Raw genomic sequence first — 19,102 nt, forward strand, 5'->3', positions numbered from 1 at the left:
AGCGGCGAGGGGGCAGCGTGGCGGGGGCCGAACTCATCTGTAAGATGGACCCTGCAGTCTCGAAGCCCAGGTGCACCGGCCCCGTCGGACCACGGAGCCCGGAGCAGGAGACGAACTGGAGGGCGCCTGAACAGAATCCGAAAATGGAAAAAATGCCACGTAGAAGGGACGGCGTACGTGGAGAAAACCCGACTTCCCCACAGCCAAAACCCTACTTTGGGTCTCAGGCACGGACGGGGTTCGAACCCGCGATCTTCGGTTTACGAGACCGACGCCTTACCACTTGGCCACCGCGCCTGACAGCCCAGGAAACGGTGGAATCTCTCAGTGGAGGGGAGGTAGTACCGGCTGGGAGAGGCGGCCTCGGCCCCGCCCCCGGCCCCGCCCCGCCCCCGCAAGCCCCACCCGCAAGCCCGGGCCTGACTCTGCGAGCTATGCTCCCGCCTGGTCAGGGGCACGTCCCGCGCCCGCCGCCTGCGGGACCCGAACCGGCGTCTTGAGAGAGCCCGGCCCTCCCCCCTCGTCTCTCGCCCCTCGCCCGCCGTGAGCGACGCCCCGAGACCCAGCCCGCGCCCAGAGCAGGCAGCGGCCTGGCGGTGGGGTCGAAAGCTACGGCACAGACCCGTGCCTGAGTCGGAGAGAAGCCTCGGCAGAGGCGGAAGCGGAAGCGGAGATGGCCGCAGCGGAGCGGGCCGGGGCCGTGTGTGACCCTGGCCGGGTCATTTCCGTCGGGCCGGGCAGGGTCCGTGGGCGCTCGGGCCGGGTTAGCGGGGACCAGGGCGCAAGAAGAAGGGCGGCGCGGCGGGGGGCCGGGACTGGGACGGGGCCAGCGCTCCGAGGAAGACGAGGGGAGCCTGGGGCATGGGGTCAGGCTCGGGGCGCCGGGAGGTGACCTTTCCTCGATGGCCCTGCACGAAGCACGACCTTCCTCGGGTTCAGCTCGCTGCCCTTAAAGCCCCTGGCAAGGAGGACTCTGAGCATCTGTGTAGCCTGGATGACCTTGCCCCGGAGGAGCTGAGGTGGGCACGCTAGGAGAGGCCCCCAGGGATGTCATGGCGACCCGACTGGCAGAATCATATAGGCTCTCATACCGTGGAACAGTAGGTCACGATGAAAAGGAACCATCCGGATTCAAAGGACTGACTCTCAGCATGGGCAGAGCCCAGAAACACACGTGAAATTTTACTGGAAAAACAGAGAGGGAGCCTGGGACTGGGGATGGGGGACAAAGGGGACTTTAACTTAATTGGCACTGTTTTGTTTCTATTCTATGGAAGAGGCAGAGGTGAGGGACTGGAAACACGAGTGCCTATTAGGATACTGTATTCTTTTTTGGTAAATCTTTTATTTTCCTTAAATTAAATAAAGGGGGGAATTAGGTCCCTCTGTCCTTGTTTGGCCTGTGGCCACAGCATCTGTTCAGGAGAGAGGTGAGTCTGCATGGGTGGGGGAAGAGAAGCCCTTCTCTCAGGGCAGGGCTCATGCTCGCTGGGGACAGCCACCCTGCCACCACCACTGCCAAATTAAGCCTTATTTGTGTGCAGAATTTTTTTTTTTTTTTTTTTTTTTTTTTTTCTAGAGGCAGAGTCTCACTCTGCCCAGGCTGGAGTGCAATGGCACGATCTCGGCTCACTCCAACCTCCACCTCCTGGATTCAAGCAATTCTACCTCAGCCTTCCAAGTAGCTGGGATTACAGGCACCTGCCACTACTCCCGGCTAATTTTTTGTATTTTTAGTAGAAATAGGGTTTCATCATGTTGGCCAGGCTGATCTCAAACTCCTTACCTCAGGTGATCCACCCGCCTCAGCCTCCTAAAGTGCTGGGATTACAGGCATGAACCACCGTGTCTGGCCTCCTCTTTATGCTTTTAAAAACTCTCTGGACTCGGCCAGGCGCGGTGGCTCACGCCTGTAATTCCAGCACTTTGGGAGGCCGAAGCAGGCGGATCTCTGGACTCAACTAATGATACTGGAAAAACTGGATATCCACATGCAAAAGAATGAAGTTGGACCCTAACCTAGCACCATATACAAAAATTACCTCAAAATGGATTTAGGACATAAACATAAGACCTGTAACTATAAAAATCCTGAAAGAAAACAGCGGGGAAAGGTCTACAACATTAGATGTGGCAATGATTTTTTTGGATATGACACCAAAAGCAAGAATAGACAAATAGGACCAAGTCAGACTTTATAAAAACTGCACAGCAAAAAATGAAAGGCCATCTGTGGAATGGGAGAAAATATTGCAAATCAGATATCTAATAAGGGATTGTTATCCAAAATAAAATTTAGACTCCTACCACTCAACAACAACAGACTCACTTAAAAATGGGCAAAAGGCTGGGTATGGTTGCTCATGCCTATAATCCCAGGCTTCCCTTGGGAGGCCAAGGTGGGAGGATCACTTGAGGCCAATAGTTAGAAACTAGCCTGGGCGATATTGTGAGACCTCATCTCTACAAAAAATAAACTAAAACAAGGCAGGCATGATAGCACCTATAGTCCTAGCTACTTGGTAGGCTGAGGCAGGAGGATCACTCGAGCTCAGGAGTTCAAGGTTGCAGTGAGCTATGATTGTGCTACTGTACCCTAGCCTGGACAACACATCACAAGAAAAGATAAAGTGGATCTTTTCGTCAGTTATAACAAGTGCACAACTCTTGTTCAGGGGAAGCTGTGCAGTTGGGAGGGCAGAGAGTATGTGGGAACTCTGTACTTTGTGCTCAGTTTTGCTGTGAATCTAAAACTGCTCTGAAAAATTAAGTCTGTGAAAAGGAAGAAATGAACTACCAAGTCATGAGAAAACACAGAAGAACCTTCAATGTATATTACTAAGTGAAAATGCGTATTACTGCTATGGTTTGAATGTGTCCCCTAAAGTTCATGTGTTAGAAACTTGATCCCCAATGTGGTGGTCTTGGAGATGGGACCTAGTGGGAAGTGTTTGGGTCATGGGGCCACTACCCTCATAAATGCATTAATGCCATTCTCGAAGGAGTGGGTTCATTATGGAGCAAGTAGCTTTCTTATAAAAGAAGTTCGCCTTCCCACCCTCTCTTTGCCCTGCCTCTGTGGGTTGATGAAGCAAGAAGGTCCTCACCAAATGCCAGCTCCTCGGTCTTGGGCTTTCCAGCCTCCATCCCATGAGCCAATAAATTTCTGTGCATTATAAATTACCTAGTCTATGGTATTCTGTCTTAGCAGCACAAAACGGACTGAGACAAGCTAAACTGAAAAGGCTACATACTGTATTATATGACATTCTAAAAAAGGCAAAACTGTGGAGACAGTAAAAATATCAATGGTTGCCAGGGGTTGAGGGGTGGGAAGGATGAGTAGATAGGGCACAGAGGGTTTTTAGGGCAGCGAAACTATTCTGCATGATATAATGGTGGATACATATCATTATATATTTGTCAAAACCCATAGAGGGGTTCTGGGCTGGGAAAAATAAAAAAAAAATCTCGTAGAATGTTCAACACCAAGAGTGAACCCTAGTGTAAACTATGTACTTTGGGTGATGATGTGTCAATGCAGGATCATCAGTTTTAACAGATGTACCACTCTAGTGGAGGATGTTGATGGCAGGGGAGACTAGGGAGATACGGGGGCCATGGGTATATGGGGAACTCTGCTTTCTGCTTAGTTTTGCTGTGAACCTAAAATTGCTCTTTAAAAGTCTATTTTACAAGGCCGGGTGCAGTGGCTCACACCTGTTATCCTAGCACTTTGGGAGGCCAAGGCGGGTGGATCGCCCAAGTTCAGGAGTTCAAGACCAGCCCAGGCAACATGGTGAAACTCCAGTTCTACTACAATACAAAAAATTAGCTGGGTGTGGCAGCATGCACCTGTAATCCCAGCTACTCAGGAGGCTGAGACAGGAAAATTGCTTGAACCTGGCAGGAAGAGGTTGCAGTGAGCCGAGATCATGCCATTGCACTCTGGCCTGGACAACAGAGCGAGACTCTATCTCAAAAAAAAAAAAGTCTATTTTACAAAAACGGGGCTGGTCTCAGTGACTGACACCTGTAAGGTCAGGAGTTCCAGACCAGCCTGACCAACATGGTGAAACCCTGTCTCTACTAAAACTACAAAAATTAGCCAGGTGTGGTGGCGTGCACCTGTAGTCCCAGCCACTTAGGAGGCTGAGGCAGGAGAATTGCTTCAACCCAGGAGGCAGAGGTTGCAATGAGCCGAGATTGTGCCACCGCGCTCCAGCCTGGGCAACAGAGCAAAACTCCATTTCAAAAAAACAAAAAAACAAAAAACCAAGAAAAATAATTCTTGAATTCTTTCCTCTCTGACCGCCTGCTATGAATCATTATCAACCCTGGGCCACACTGTAGTTGCCCTTTGGTGGGGTCACTGTGGGTTCACCCAGGTCCACTTCTCAGCTGGGTAGGCCTAGGAGCTGGTTCTGGAACACAGAGCTCCAAGTGGGCAGGAATCAAGCCTTACTCACCTTCATACAGCGTGGTCATAAGAGCACCTAGTCATTTATTCCTTCAGCAAATCATTGAGCATCTACTGTGTGCCAAATACTGTTCTCAATGCTAGGGCTATAGCGGTGAACTAAGCAGCACAGATCTCCACCCTTATGGAGCTTCCATTCTTAAATAAGCAAAACATACAGTCTATCAGTTGGTGAGAAGTACTAGGGAGAAAAATACAGCAGGGAAGGAGGCTAGGACGTTCTTCGGGAGGGGGAGGGTTGCAGATTTTGTTTTGTTTTGTTTTGTTTTAAACGGAGTCTTGCTCTGTTGCCAGGCTGGAGCAGAGTGCCGCAATCTCAATTCACTACAACCTCCACCTCCTGGATTCAAGCGATTCTCCTGCCTCAGCCTCCCAAGTAGCTGGGATTACAGGCGTGCACCACCACACCCGGCTAATTTTTGTATTTTTTTTTTTTAGTAGAGATGGGGTTTCACCATGTTGGCCAGGATGGTCTCGATCTGCTGACCTCATGATCTGCCCACCTTGGCCTCCCAAAGTGCTAGGATTACAGGCGTGAGCCACTGCGCCTGGCCAGGTTGCAGTTTTTTTTTATTTTCTTTTTTTCTTTTTTTGAGATGGGGTCTTGCTCTATCACCCAGGCTGGGGTGCAGTGGTGTGATCTCAGCTCACTGCAAACTCCACCTCCCGGGTTCACGGCATTCTCCTGCTTCAGCCTCCTGAGTAGCTGGGACTACAGGCGCCCTCCACCACGCCCAGCTAATTTTTTGTAGTTTTAGTAGAGACGGGGTTTCACCATGTTAGCCAGGATGGTCTCGATTTCCTGACCTCATGATCCACCCGCCTCAGCCTCCCAAAGTGCTGGGATTACAGGCGTGAGCCACCGTGCCTGGCCCGGGTTGCAGTTTTAAATAGGTGGTTGCCTGGTGCGGTGCTCACACCTGTAATCCCAGCACTTTGGGAGGCCGAGGTGGGTGGATCACCTGAGGTCAGGGGTTCAAGACCAGCCTGGCAAACATGGTGAAACCTCATCTCTAGTAAAAATACAAAAAATTAGCTGGGCATGGTTGTGGGTGCCTGTAATTCCAGCTACTCTGGAGGCTGAGGCAGGAGAATCGCTTGAACCTGGGAGGCGAAGGTTGCAGTGAGCCGAGATCGCACCATTGCACTGCAGCCTGAGCAACAGAGCCAGACTCCGTCTCATAATAAGTGGGATAGCTTAAATGCAGTCACAAATTCTTTGCAGCTTTTCCCACCTAGAGGTGGAGTCTTTTCCCCCACTTTTTGGTACAGGCGGGCCATGGGGCTTGCTTTGACTAAAACAATGTGGCAAAAGTGATGGTATGTAAGTTCTGAAGCTTAAGGCCCCAAGAGAGGCAGCTTCTGCCTCCACTGTCTTAGGAAATTGCCCTGAGAATGCTGTGGAAGAAAGGCAGTCTAGCTACTGAAGGTTGAGAGGCCCTGAGGGTCATTCCAGCTAACAGCCAGCACCGTCTGCCAGACATGTCAGGTGGCCATCTGGGACCTTCCAGCTCAGCTGACCCCTCAGCTGGATGCAGCTGCAAGATTGAGCCCAGGCACACCCAGCAGAAGAACTGCCAGCCTACTACAGAATCAGGAAGATAATAAATCATTGTATGCCTTAGGATTTGAGGGTGGTTTGTTCCATAGAAGCAATAGTTCATTGATACAGGAGGCCATATACAGCTTACACACCTTTCCATTCTAGATTTGTGGGCTGCTGGTTATTTGTATGGAGTAGGCAAAAGTTAGTGATGCAGGGTAACTTTGGCAGAGGCCATGTACAGTGTCCCTTCACCCTCCATTTAGTCTGTTTCCTCATCTACAAAATGGGAGAGTTAGCCATTAGCTACAGCCCTGCGTTAATTATAAATTGAGCAAGATTCATTATCCACCGCTAAAGTGAACAGCGGAATGAAATGCCAGCTTGACCCTTCTGCTTTTGGTACAGTAACAACTGACACTTTTCCCTTTGATCAAATTTCACAGCCACCACAAAAGCTCTAAATTAAGGTGCTGTTAATAGGAGGGGAAAGTCAATGCAACTTGAGACTTTTTGGAGAATATGTGGCCACTTATTTATTCATTTATTTCTTATTTATTTTTTGAGACCGATTCTCACTCTGTCGCCAGGCTGGAGTACAGTGGCATGATCTCAGCTCACTGCAGCCTCCGCCTCCCAGGTTCAAGCTATTCTCCTGCCTCAGCCTCCCAAAAAGCTGGGACTACAGGCGCCCACCACCATACCCAGCCAATTTTTTTATTTTTAGTAGAGACAGAGTTTCACCATGTTGGCCAGGCTGGTCTCAATCTCCTGACCTCGTGATCCACCCGCCTCAGCCTCCCAAAGTGCTGGGATTACAGGCATGAACCACCATGCCTGGCTTTATTCATTTATTTAGAGACAGAGTCTGGCTCTGTCAACCAGGCTGGATTCCTTCTGGGATGGGGGATCTTCTGAGAGGAAGCCTGGTGGAGAGGAAACTGGAGGCCCTGGTGTTTCAGGTACCTACTGCTGTGTCTAATCAACTACCCCAACATTTAGATCTTAAAATAACAACTTTATTGTTTTCCATGGCTCTGTGGGTTGACCAGGCAGTTCTGCTTCATCTGGTGGTTGCTGGGGATTTGGGATGGCCTCACTCTCCTGCTCGCCTTGGCTGGGGCCTCAGTTCTCCATGTGGCTGTTTGAGATTCCTCACAGCTGGGTTTTCCAAGAAGGTGCATTTTAAGAGGGAGGACACAGAATCTGCTGATCTTCTTAAGGTTAGAGCTCAGAAGTCCCAGAATGAGCCGGGCACAGTGGCTCTCACCTGTAATCCCAGCACTTTGGGAGGCTGAGGCGGGTGGATCACCTGAGGTCAGGAGTTTGAGACTAGCCTGGCCAACATGGAGAAACTCTGTCTCTACTAAAAACACAAAAAATTAGCCGGGCATGGTGGTGGATGCCTGTAATCCCAGCTACTCAGGAGGCTGAGGCAGGAGAATTCTGAACCCAGGAGGCGGAGGTTCCAGTGAGCCGAAATCATGCCATTGCACTCCAGCCTGGACAAGAAGAGCAAAACTTTGTCTAAAAAAAAAAAGTCCCAGAATGTCACTTCTGCCTCAAGTGATGCATTTTTGCATCTATTCATCAAAGCAGTCACAGAATTAGCCCAGATTCAAAAAGGTGAAGAATAAACTTCACCTCTCAGTGGAAGAATGTCCTGTACCCAGGGAGGGAATAAATCCATGGTACCTGTCTTTGGAGACTGTATCACACCTGCCATTCACTGGCTCTGTGACTTTGAGCGTAGACACAAATTGAACTCAGTCCTGGGGCTGGGTTCAATCTTTACAAAGATGTAAAGAGATACAAAGTGGGTCTCCTTTGTCTTTGCCCCACCTCAAAAAATGGCCTCATCTTGAGGGCTCACTAGTGGGAGCATTTGGACCAGATACTCTCCCACGTTCCTTCCAGCCCTGATGGCCTTCAGAGCCCATGCTTATAGCCCCCCAGCCACAGAACCAAGGTCTGAGGGTCTGGCCCAGGCTCTGCCAGAGCTTGGCAAAGTCCACCTTTTGGTCAGGGGATGCCTGCTGACCTGGGTAAGCTGGGAAAGCCAACCCTGAAACCATGGCCAAGTGGTGGCAGAGCTGGAAAAGGTATTTCTCCCTGGAGGGGCCAGTTGGGCTAGAAAGCAAGGGCCGAGAGTCCACAAGCTCCCATGGGCTTGGTGCTGTCAAGCAGGCTGTAGGAAGTAGGCTCATAATTCAGCACCTCTGCACCCTTGGTTTGGGCCTTTCAGAAACTCTAGCTCCTTTTTAAACCCAAAGGCCACAACAGTATGGAGCCTAAGACGAAGCGTGATATCAAAGTCAGAGCTTGGGGTTTGAAGTGAGAGCCAGACCTGAACCAGGGGTGGCAGAAGAGTGAGGGGAACTTCCTGCAGCCCCAATCCCAGCCACCTCGTTAGTTCCAGGGAGGTCTGGCTTCAAGCCAGCTCCAGAGGTCCTGCGCCCTGGAGCCCCCAGCTGCTCCCAGTAGACTTGGTGCAGGGTTGACCCCCCTCAGTCCACTTTAAGGCACAGTCCAGCCAGCCAGGCTGAGCCACAGTGGAGCTGCCACCCTTCCTGGTCCTCTCTTCTGTCCCGCATAGCTGTGAGCAGGGCTGCAGGCCCTACCTCCTGGCTCTGCTCCAGTCGTGCTCGTGTCACAACCCCTCGTTCCTGGAGAGGGGCCCAGGCTCCAGGGCTCAGCATGTGTCCTGCCTGTTCTCTCTGCCTTCCCAGCCTGCAGTGACCCCGCCCCATCCGAGCTTGAATCCCAGGTGAATCCCTGCTGCCTGGGCTTGAATCCCAGGTGACATGTGGCCAGTGAGTTCACCTGTGGTGGCTCAGTTTCCTCATCTGTAATACTACCCACCTCTTAGGGAGTTGTGAGGGACAGATAACCCAGGACATGCAAAGCACTTGGAACACTGCCTGGTCTAGAGTAACCCCTAAACAAGTGCAAGCAATCATTAATAACCACCTCATTGGTGCCTTCTGTGGGCCAAGCACTGGGTTAGGCTCAGGGATTTGGGAGGGGAGGGTGGTAGAGGGAGGAATCAGGCTAAATCCTCTTCCCCAGGGCTTGAGAGAGTGGACAACCAGCTGGACAAATCAAAAGAGAGGAACTGGTCCCACCCTCTCAGAGCACCCCGGCTGCTGACCTGATGGGTCTCTGGACCCAGTGATTAGTGGTGCTGCTGCCTGCTGCTCCCAAGGGACCTGGGCCTGAAGCCTGGTTCTAAGAATGACGGGCTTTCCGCCTCATTTTGATCATTTTCTGGAGAAATGGCCTGGCTGACATAGACCCTCCCAGCAAGGCTGTGAGAAGTCCAACTCCCTCACCCGAGCAACCACCCACCACCCTAACCCCAGTGTGACTGTATTTGGAGATGAGGCTTTTGAGGAGGTAAATAAGGTTAAATGAGGTCATATGGGTGAAGCCCTAATCCAACAGGTCTGGTGTCCTTCTAAGACAACAAAGTGACAGTAGAGAATGAGCCCTTTGTGAGCACACAGTGAGAAGGCAGCTGTCTGCAGGCCAAGGAGAGAGGCCTCACCAGAACCCAGCCCCACTGGCACCTCAAGATTGGACCTCCAGCCCCAAGAACTGTGAGAAAATAAGTGTCTGTGTAAGCCTCCCAGCCTGTTGTGTTCTGTCAGGTCAGTCCCAGCTAAGACACACCCCAGTCCCTCACCTCTCATCACTCAACTCTGAAACTGATCTGACCAGGCCATCCCCACCTTAAAATGCTTTGGCGTAGTCCCCACAGTCCTGCTCACCATTGAGCTAGCTGGTTCATAGTTCCTCCCCACGGCAAGGCCTCCGCACTTGCTGTTCCCTCTCCTGCTTCCGCCCTGCCCTCCCATCTCCCTTACCTGGCCAGCCTCTCCTCCTCCAAGTCTCAGTTGAAGCCTCCTCAGGTGAGTCTAAGTGCCCTTTTTATACCCCATGATTCTCACCATTGGCTACACCTTGGAATCACCTGGGAGCTTTAAAAAACATCCCAGTGTCCAAGCCCCACTCTCCACCAATGGAATCAGAATTGCTGGGTTGGGGTGGTTTTAAGAACCTCTCTTGTACATTCTAGAGGCTCCCTGTGCCATGAGCCCAGCACTTCCCCTGCACCCCGCATCTGTTAGGTGTTGGTAAAGCATCTGCTTAGTGAGTGAATTTGATAGACCCATCCTTGGCCCCCTAGACTCTACACCACCTGGCTAGGCTGCAGCCCTCCATAATCCCCCTCTCTGCCCCCTCCCAGCCATAGTACCCTGAAAGGGCTGTGCTTTCTCCAAGTCTCCTCCCCATGGCAGTTCCCTTAGATCCTACAGTCTAAGTTCCCTTAGATCCCACAGATCTCTGTTGAAAGGCTCCTTCCTTGAGAGAAGCCATACCTGATGCCTGAGTGGGCTCAATCCACTTGCCCCCAGCTCCTGAAGCCCCCCATATCTTCCTCTTGGTAGTGCTCATCACCCTGGAAATGAATTATGTCTCTCCCCTCCCCCAGGAGCATGGGGACTTCACAGGGCAGAGGCCTTGCCTGTACCAATTCCCAGTGCCTGGCACACACAGTGGTGCTCGGTAGATGATGCTGGCGGGTTGAGTGATTTCTGTGCTCAGATATTTTCCACCCATTCATCTGCTTTGGCCTGGGCCCAGCCCATGACCCTAAAGGGCCCTCTAACTGAGGGCCTGGTGAGTCGAAGGAATCCAACAATGAAACACCTTTAGCAGGTGCTATGGCCTCAAGGGGGCACAGGGATGACATCATTTTTAATAGAACTGTAAGGAAATGTTCTGCAAAATGGGTGAATGGGGAACACACCTGTGCAGAGGGTACAGCCTGTACACACGGCAGTGCTCGCTCCCACCTCTCTCCAGGATGGTAAACTGAGGCAATACCAAGGACCTCCTTCAATAGGTGTTATGAGTTGAATTGTGTCCTCCCAAAAGATATGTTGAAGTCCTAAGCCCTGATACCTATGCAAGCTTACTTTGGAAACAGGGTCTTCGCGATGTAAAGACCCTATTTGTAATCAAGTAAAGATGAGGCTCATTGGACTACTTATCTGAAACTAAAGTTTTACTGGGCATCCTGTATTCTTACTTGCCAAATCTGGCAGCCTAAGTTGGGAAGGAAAGAAGGAATATTAGGAGGAAGGAGGGAACTGGCCAGGCGCAGTGGCTCACGCCTATAATCCCAGCACTTTGGGAGTCCAAGGTGGGTGGATCACTTGAGCTCAAGAGTTCGAGACCAGCCTGGCCAACATGATGAAACCCCGTCTCTACTAAAAATACAAAAAATAGCCAGGTGTGGTGTTGGGTGCCTGTAATCCCAGCTACTTGGGAGGCTGAGACAGGAGAATTGCTTGAACCCAGGAGGGGGAGGTTGCAGTGAGCCGAGATTGTGCGACTGCACTCCAGCCTGGGCAGTAGAGCAAGACTCTGTCTTTAAAAAAAAAAAAAAAAAAAAAAAGAGGAAAGAGGCAATAAAGATCCAAGAGGACACAACACTCCCAGGATTTGGAGGTGACGTCTCCTGAGCCAGGAGGCTAAGTCCAGTGAGTGAGGAACTGTCTGCCCTCCCTGGAGGACTCATGGCACCAGGGCCTGCACCGGGAGGTGGAGGGCCAGGGCCACCTGTGAAGCCACTTCCATGCCTGGACTCCTATAATAGAGGAAGGAGCAGACAGAAGGCAGAAATCCAGGGGTCTGGGTGACTCAACTGGGGACCACCTTGGTACTTGATGGTGTAGCAGAGAGCAGCACTGGCAGGTCTGAAGCCAGTCCTGAGTGGAGGCATTGGGCCGTCACCCTGGGGAGCCACAGTGGCAGACATGGAGGGAGCATGGCACTGGGACCCCACTGGCCCCCTAGGAAGACCTCAGTGGGAAAGAACATAGCCACACAGAGGATAAAGTTTCCAAACATCATAGCCCTGTGGCTGGAATGGTGGCGTTACAGAGGCTTCTGGGATCCACGTCTTCTCCCCTAGGGACTGAAGGGTGACACTGCCCCCACTCCACCCTGCCCCTGGGGGACAGCACCAGCCACCCTGGGAACCACAAACTTGGTGGGGGGCAGGGGGCTGCTCTTTTTAAGGGAGACCATCTGTCCCTGTGAGCCCTGGAACCAGGCCTCTTCTGCCCACCCTCCCCCAACCACAGAAACTCATGGTTCAGTCAGGCAAGAAGAGCAAACTGTTTATTTACACCTTGGTCTGTACAGTACAGCTCCCCGGGAGGAGCCTGCCACCAACAGCCTGTTCCTTTTGGGGCAGAAGCAGGTTGGAGGCAAAGAGCTCGGACCCTGGACAGCCTCAGGGCCTCACCCCCCACTGTCCCCTCCCTGGGGCCCACAGGGCAGGTCCCACCCCAGCACCAAAGCTAAGCCTGTTTCCAGACAGAGCCTCCTGGGGCAAAAAAGTCAAGTTGAATCCCAGAGAGTCAGAAGCCATCGAACAAACCCTTGGGGATGAGGCCACGTGTGTAGTTCATTCCACGTAGGCCTCAGAAGACCCAGCCAAGAAAGCGGGAGGAGCTGGAAGGGAGCCCACAGCTGTGAGTCCTTGGCAATGCACCATCCGCTCCGTGACATCAGTCGGTATTTAGTAGCACTCTGTTCTGAGCACCTCAGCAGACAAGGAAGGGCTGGGCAGGTGTTCACAGCAGGCAGGGGCAGCAGCTAGTGCCTCTTTCTTCTGCCCAAGTGGGGCCCACAGCTGTTCTAGACACCAGATGTGGTGGCCTGAAGGCAGGCCTGTGGCCGTGCACCAGGAACCATGTACAGGGCTTCCTCTGGGGGCAGAGACGGTGCACGGAGCAGCTGCAGTCCCATGATATCCCTGCTGGGGCCAGTGCCCCAGGTTAAAGAGTGATGCTCTGCCCGACATCGCTAACAATGCAGGGAAAGCTCTGTGGGAGAAGCTGCTTTACACAAAGTTGCCCTTTTCTGGAATGCAAGGCTCCTAAACTAACTGCAGGCTGGAGGAGGGACTAAGTGGGTCCTAGCCCCCCATGCTTAAGACAATAATGAAAGATTCTGTACAAAGTTACCAAGTCTACAGGCTGAGCGAGCCAAGGGTAAGTGGGGCTTGATCCTTGTGGATGAATGTGCCCGGGAGAGCTGGCCTCACCTGGGGGAGGCACGTTGAAAAAGGACACATTTACAGGGCTCGGGAAAGGCCAGGGAGATGAGACAATGTAGAAAAGGAGGCAGTGGGCAATGTGGAAAATCCTGTACAGTGGCGATGGGGAAGAAAAGGCACAAGGACAAAGACCCCAAACCATGCAGACGAAAATAGCCTGTGCAGCACAGCAAAGCGGATGGGCCCCAGCAGGAGGCAGGGTCACCCTGGGGACAACAGCACTTGGATCCTGCAGGAGACATGGCCTGGATGCCATCCCCAGCTGGTGGCTCCGAGGCAGACATCTCTACCTTACAGATGGGGAAAGGAGCAACCTACGAGGTCGGGGCAGGGAGGTCATATGGGAAACCTCGCCTGGTGAGCGTGGTGGCATTATACTTCCCCAGGGTCTACACTTTTAGAAACAAATCTTTCTAGAAGGCAGCCTATTTTCTCTGGTGGACAGCAGAGAATATGGCAGAAGGGCCTCAGAGTTGTCCTGTCATGCAGGTAGGGCAGGCTCCTGGTTCCAGCCTCTCCTGCTTCCTGCTGGCTGCCCCATTCATGTGTGTACCCAGGGCAGGAAGTGAGGACCTGGCAGGTCCCTAGGATCAGCGCTCAAAGTCATCCACTGAAGGCATGGCCCTTCTAACTTGAGGCCCCTTGGCGCAGCAGGCCTCAGTCTTCCTAGCCAGCAGTGTCACCCTAGAGGGGATTTCCTGGGTCCCAAAGGGAGGGCCAGAGTCTGGGAAAAAGGACTGTGGAGGATACCAGCACTGAGTCCTAAGTGGCCCCTTTCCTCAATCTAGAATCCACAGTAGCCCTTGAAAAAGAGTCGCTGTGGATCTGCTGGGCAACCAAAGTCATTTTCTTGGCATGGTGACCACGTAAAACTTTCCTGGTATGATCACATCTAAAGTTAGTTTTTGTTTTTTTAAAAAATAAAGACAAGAGTTTCACCATGTTGTCCAGGCTGGTCTCGAACTCCTGAGCTCAGGCAATCCACCTGCCTTGGCCTCCCAAAGTGCTGGGATTACAGGTGTGAGCCACTGTGCCCGGCCTAGAGTTAGTTTTTAAGTTTAAATTTGCTAATGCATTAAACCCCACCACGCACACAGGACACAGAGGGCTTCATTTCTCCCAGGTTCACCTGGCCCTGCTGGCCCCTGGAGGCTTCTGCTGGCTAAGTCCCTCATTGGAACCAAGAACCCGTGCTTCTGTCCCCCCCTCCAACTCCCCTGAACACCAGCACCAGTGGACTAGCACCTGGAGTGTCCGGTGTGTGAGTGGGATGCTGGTTTGGCTAACAGGGAACGAGCTGGGACTCCCTTTATTAACCCAGGCAGGAAACCAAGTCAGGAAACAGACCAGAAGCAAAACCCACAAAGACAGTATGTCCTCCTGCTCAGCTATGCAAATAGGTGGCAGCTGTTTCTGTGGCTGCTTTCAGGGGGACAGCCCCACCTGTCAGTTCCCTGCTGACTCTGTTCTACCTGCTCTTTGAGATGAGCCTGTAGCCAGTATATCCCAGCACATGACACCCACTGATTCCAGGGGCACCAGGTCCTGCCCACCCACTCTGGTCTGCTAACCACCAGGCTGGTGAGAACAGCTGGATCCACCAGCTCCTGAAGGCATCTGGCCTCCCATCCTGCAGGACAGGACCATTCAACAACAGGAAAAGAACCCTCCCAGCAAGAGAGCTCACTGTCATTCAGCCACGGGCTTGACAAGCCCAACAGCCACTTTGACCAGTTTCCTCTACCTCTGGCCAACGACCTTGCAGGACAGGGGAGTCTCAACCTCGGACTGCGTATCATCACCTGGGGAGGTCTTTACACATCTAGATGCCTGGACCACACCCCATACCAATTCAATCCGAACCTCTGGGGGTTCAGCCCAGACAGCAGAAGCTTACAAATCTCCCCAGGTGATTCCAATGCACAGCCAAATCTGAGTCCACTGTTTTAGGCCCTCATGCAGGTTCTTGAGCGTTTTTTTTTTTTTTTTTTTTTTAACTTTTGGTAGAGACAAGGTATCACTATGTTGCCCAGGCTAGTTTAGGACTCCTGAGCTCAAGTGATCCGCCTGCCACTGCCTCCCAAGTGCTAGGATTACAGGCGTGAGCCACCGTGCCTGGCCTGTTCATGTTTTAATAGGTCAGAAATAAAGTCATGAAAAGGAATTTCTCTGTGACAGTTCGCAAAGAATTCTACCAATTTAAAATAAAATAACCTAGGATTAACTCTGGCCAATTCAAAGTTAAAAGAAAAAAACATTTTTACTAGAACTTTCTTAAAGCCTCTCACCGCACAGGGACTAGCTGAACCAGAAGGTACTTCATTTTCTAATAGATAATGTACACAAAGCTCACTCCTGGTTCAGTTCATTTTGCGTGGCTTCCAACTGAACGCAAGGGCAGCTCAGGGCCATGTAAAACCTGAGTCTACTACAGAAACCCTCACCCCACCCCCAAAACACCTCTAAATTTCAGATAAGTTACTGCTAATCCCTACTCGGTAGGGTTGCCAGGTTTAGCAAAAACAATAAAAACAAACAAACAAAAAAACCCAAGTAGGACACGCAATTAAATTGGAATTACCTGAGCAGCTCTTTAAAAAATCCCATGCCTGAGCTACACCCACAACAATCAAACCAGAACGTCTGAGGATTCGGTCTAATCATCAGAATTTTTAAAATCTCCCCATTTCAAACAGTCCTGGCCAGGCATGGTGGCTCATGCCTGTAATCCCAGCGCTTTGGCAGGCTGAGGCGGGTGGATCACTTGAGGTCAGCAGCTCGAGTGAGGCAACACAGAGAGACCCTGTCTCTACAAAAAATAAGAAAAATTAGCTGGGCGTGGTGGTGCATGCCTGTAGTCCCAGCTACTCGGGCAGTTAAGTCGGGAGGATTGCTTGAGCCTGGGAGTTCAAGGTTACGGTGAGCTATGATCATACCACTACACTCCAGCCTGGGCAACAGAGCAAGATCCTATCTCTAAAAATAACATCTGTCCCAAGTATTAGATAGAACATATTTATTCTAAAATTATTTGTCTATCTGAAATTCAAACTTAACTGGGCATCCTGTCTACGACCTCGCAGCCCCACTACTGAGGAGTAAGGGCAGAAACAAAGATCAAGCTCCTACCACCTAGGCTCTGGGACCTGCCACCAAGGGGTCTGGGATCTGCCAGGGGCTGTGGAGCTGGGACCCCTGGGGCATCTGCCCCCTCAAGCTAGCTTTTGAGCCCAGAAGAATATTTTTACAAACATACACGATCTTTAAAAGCCAAGCAACAAGCCAGGTTTTACAAGAAATGTATTCTGGCTGAAGAAAGTAAGGTTGGACTTGAGGTGTGTGTGAGCTGGAATTCAGCCCCCCATTTAAAAGCCAGGCCTGCTCCAGAGGCCCCTCTGGCGCTGCACCAGGTCCCGGCGGCCTTTCAGATGCCGGCTGCCTCTGGAGCCTGTTCCCATGGCGCCCCTTAGAGGGAGGAGCCTGAAGCACACCCCAGGCTGCCAGCAGCTTCCGCCCGCCTTTCCCGTGGCAGAGATTCCTTCCCACGCTGACTCAGGCTGTGTAACCCAGGCCTCTGCAGCCTTCTCTAAAATTCCAATGCAGATAACATTTCACATATAAAATACTCAACCCTGGGGTAAGGCCCCCACGCACCAGTACTCCTTCTGACCTAACACCCAGGCCAAAGCTATGTCAGGATCTGTCTTGTTCCTTTCAGCCGTGGCCACTCCTTTCTATTGGCAAATTCTCAAGAGACCCTCTCCTCATGCCTTCTTCCACTGCCTCTTCGCAGACCCTTGGGGGAGCCCAAGGAGACCCGCGTCCTAAGGGGCTGAGAAACTCCTAGAAGACCGACTGCCTAGCCTAGTCTTCCCGATGTGGGTGGGTCCAAAGTCCTGGGTCAGACCAATGCAACCCCATTATGTGCAGCATGAAACTAATCCCCAACAAAAGATTAAAAAGAAGCCACGAGATCCAACAAATGCAAAGTCTGATTGGAATGGAATTGAAGGTTGGTCCTGGCCACAGCCCTGCCTTTGTCAAGCAGGTGTCACACCCAAGTCCCCATATCCCCTCTCCTCACCCTCACTGCCCTCTCTTTCTGCAACTCCCCCTCCACCGCCCTTCCCAACATGCCCAAACCTTCCTTCTCATACTATAAGATGTGCTGAAGAAAACAAGAAACTGCAGGGGGAAAAATAAGACCACACACGTTTATATATATTTGGATTAAGAAAATGAATCACAAGCCATATAAAATTGAGATAAACTGGAAAACTCTAAGGTAAGTACCATGTCTATTCCCAGCTGCCTAGAACAAAAGATCCATTAAAAATCCATGGTGTGAATTTCCACCATGGGTCGGAAGGATGGAAGACTAAGGTTTTCCTGCAACTTTCCCAAGCGCCTCCCACCAGTGCAGCGACTGCTCCCCTGGCTGAGAACCAAATACAGGTGTGTTTCTAAACGCTGGAACGAAGCGGTCTTGCTGCCACACGAGTGGAGCCCGGAGGTCGGATTCTGAAATCCAAACCCAGGCCTGCCATCACCAGGCTGCATGGAGAATGAAGACAGGGAGCCAGGCAGACGGTCTCTCTGTGCATCCATCTTAAGATGCAGCCATGGGAAGGAAACTGACTGGGATGGGAGTTGTGTTCCTCCCCAAAACTCATTTCTTTGGTTGCCCGATGTCAACTCCTGCCTTAGACACCCGTCCCAAACCCTCTTTCTCCTTCATTTTTATCCCTTCATGTTACAATGAAGCAGTGAATGCTGCTTCATTGTCTTAAAACCAAAACAGAAACGGGGAGGTAGGTAGCATGGATGGGGGAGTGCATGAACTCTATAGGTACAGGATGAGGATGCCCCGCACTAGCTGCTATGAAACCTGAGTCCTCTGTTCACTCTGCACACACATCACAGAGGGCTGCTGGCCGGTGGCCAAGGCGTTTGGTGAGGGCCCCATCTCGTGGACCCTCCAGATGCCCCTTCATCCTCTCTGAGCTTGAACACTGGGACTTGAAAGGTGGCCAAAGAGCTGGCGAGGACACAAATATGGGGCATTCAAACTCCTAGGAAATATCACAATTTGCTCCCACTCCCAAGGGGACTAGGAGTGGGGTGAAAGAGCCCATCGTACTAGAGCGAATGTGAATCCTTATCCCCAGAGGTAGAATCATTTTACCCAGTACCGGAAACACGAGCTTCCAGTTCTTGTTTTTACAGTAACTCCTGATAGCAGACCTTGTCTCCTCCCACTTCCAGTACCCTCTGCCCCTTGCAAAGGGGCCACAAAGTGCATGCATGGCTAACCGTGTGGATGCTGCCCACAGCCACGGCCACTCACCCCTCGCTCGTGTGCACAGCCTCCCCACATATACACGGGTACACGTAACGCATGGTGGCCAGAGAGACATTTACAGTGTGAGTGTGAGGCCCGGCTTAGGCCTGCATCCTTGGGCAGGGTCTGCCCCTTGGTCCCAGGGTCCTAAGGCTGCTCTGCAGCCAGCCCCGTGCCTTAGTGTTTGATCTCGAGGATGGAGGGATTGTGGTCCAGGATGGCAAGGATAATCTTGTCCATGTACTGCCTCAGCCGGAAGTTGATCTCCTCCTGCTCCTTCAGGGCTTCCATTAGCTGAAGGAAATGGGAAAGACGGGTCAGTGGCTGGGCCTGGGATAGGGTGCAGGCAGAATCCAGACTCCCAGGCTCGTCGCAGGCCAGTGCCTGACGATAGAGGGCATCAGGAGATCCTGGGCAAGGTGGGCCCCAGGACAGCCGCAGCATTTGGATGCCAGGACGAGAGTCGAAGTGGCTCAGCCCCTATTATTACCTATGCAGGTGCCCAGGCCCCACCCCCAGAGATTCCAATATGATCGGTTTGTAGAGGGGGCCCAGGTGTGGGTAACTTTTTGCAAAAGTAGAAAACACTGGCCAAAGTCATTT

The 19,102-nt window shown here is 51.8% G+C and overlaps 1 protein-coding gene and 1 non-coding gene across 6 annotated transcripts in view; both read right to left on the reverse strand.

The window, feature by feature from the left end:
• Positions 1-225: 225 nt before the first annotated feature.
• TRNAT-CGU (transfer RNA threonine (anticodon CGU)) lies at positions 226-297 on the reverse strand. The gene has a single exon. It is a non-coding gene; the product is annotated as a tRNA-Thr (tRNA).
• A 15,657-nt stretch (positions 298-15,954) lies between these two features.
• Positions 15,955-19,102, reverse strand: part of RAB11FIP4 (RAB11 family interacting protein 4) — a 143,029-nt gene continuing 139,881 nt past the window's right edge. For all 5 annotated transcript variants that reach the window (XM_054459926.2, XM_054459927.2, XM_054459928.2 and 2 more), the window contains one exon: positions 15,955-18,793. In XM_054459926.2, the coding sequence (XP_054315901.2) occupies positions 18,677-18,793 (117 nt within the window). In that variant the 3' untranslated portion in view covers positions 15,955-18,676. The remainder of the gene's footprint in view (positions 18,794-19,102) is intronic.

The sequence above is a fragment of the Pongo pygmaeus genome, chromosome 19 (genome assembly GCF_028885625.2).
Source record: "Pongo pygmaeus isolate AG05252 chromosome 19, NHGRI_mPonPyg2-v2.0_pri, whole genome shotgun sequence".
NCBI classification, from domain to species: Eukaryota; Metazoa; Chordata; class Mammalia; order Primates; family Hominidae; genus Pongo; species Pongo pygmaeus.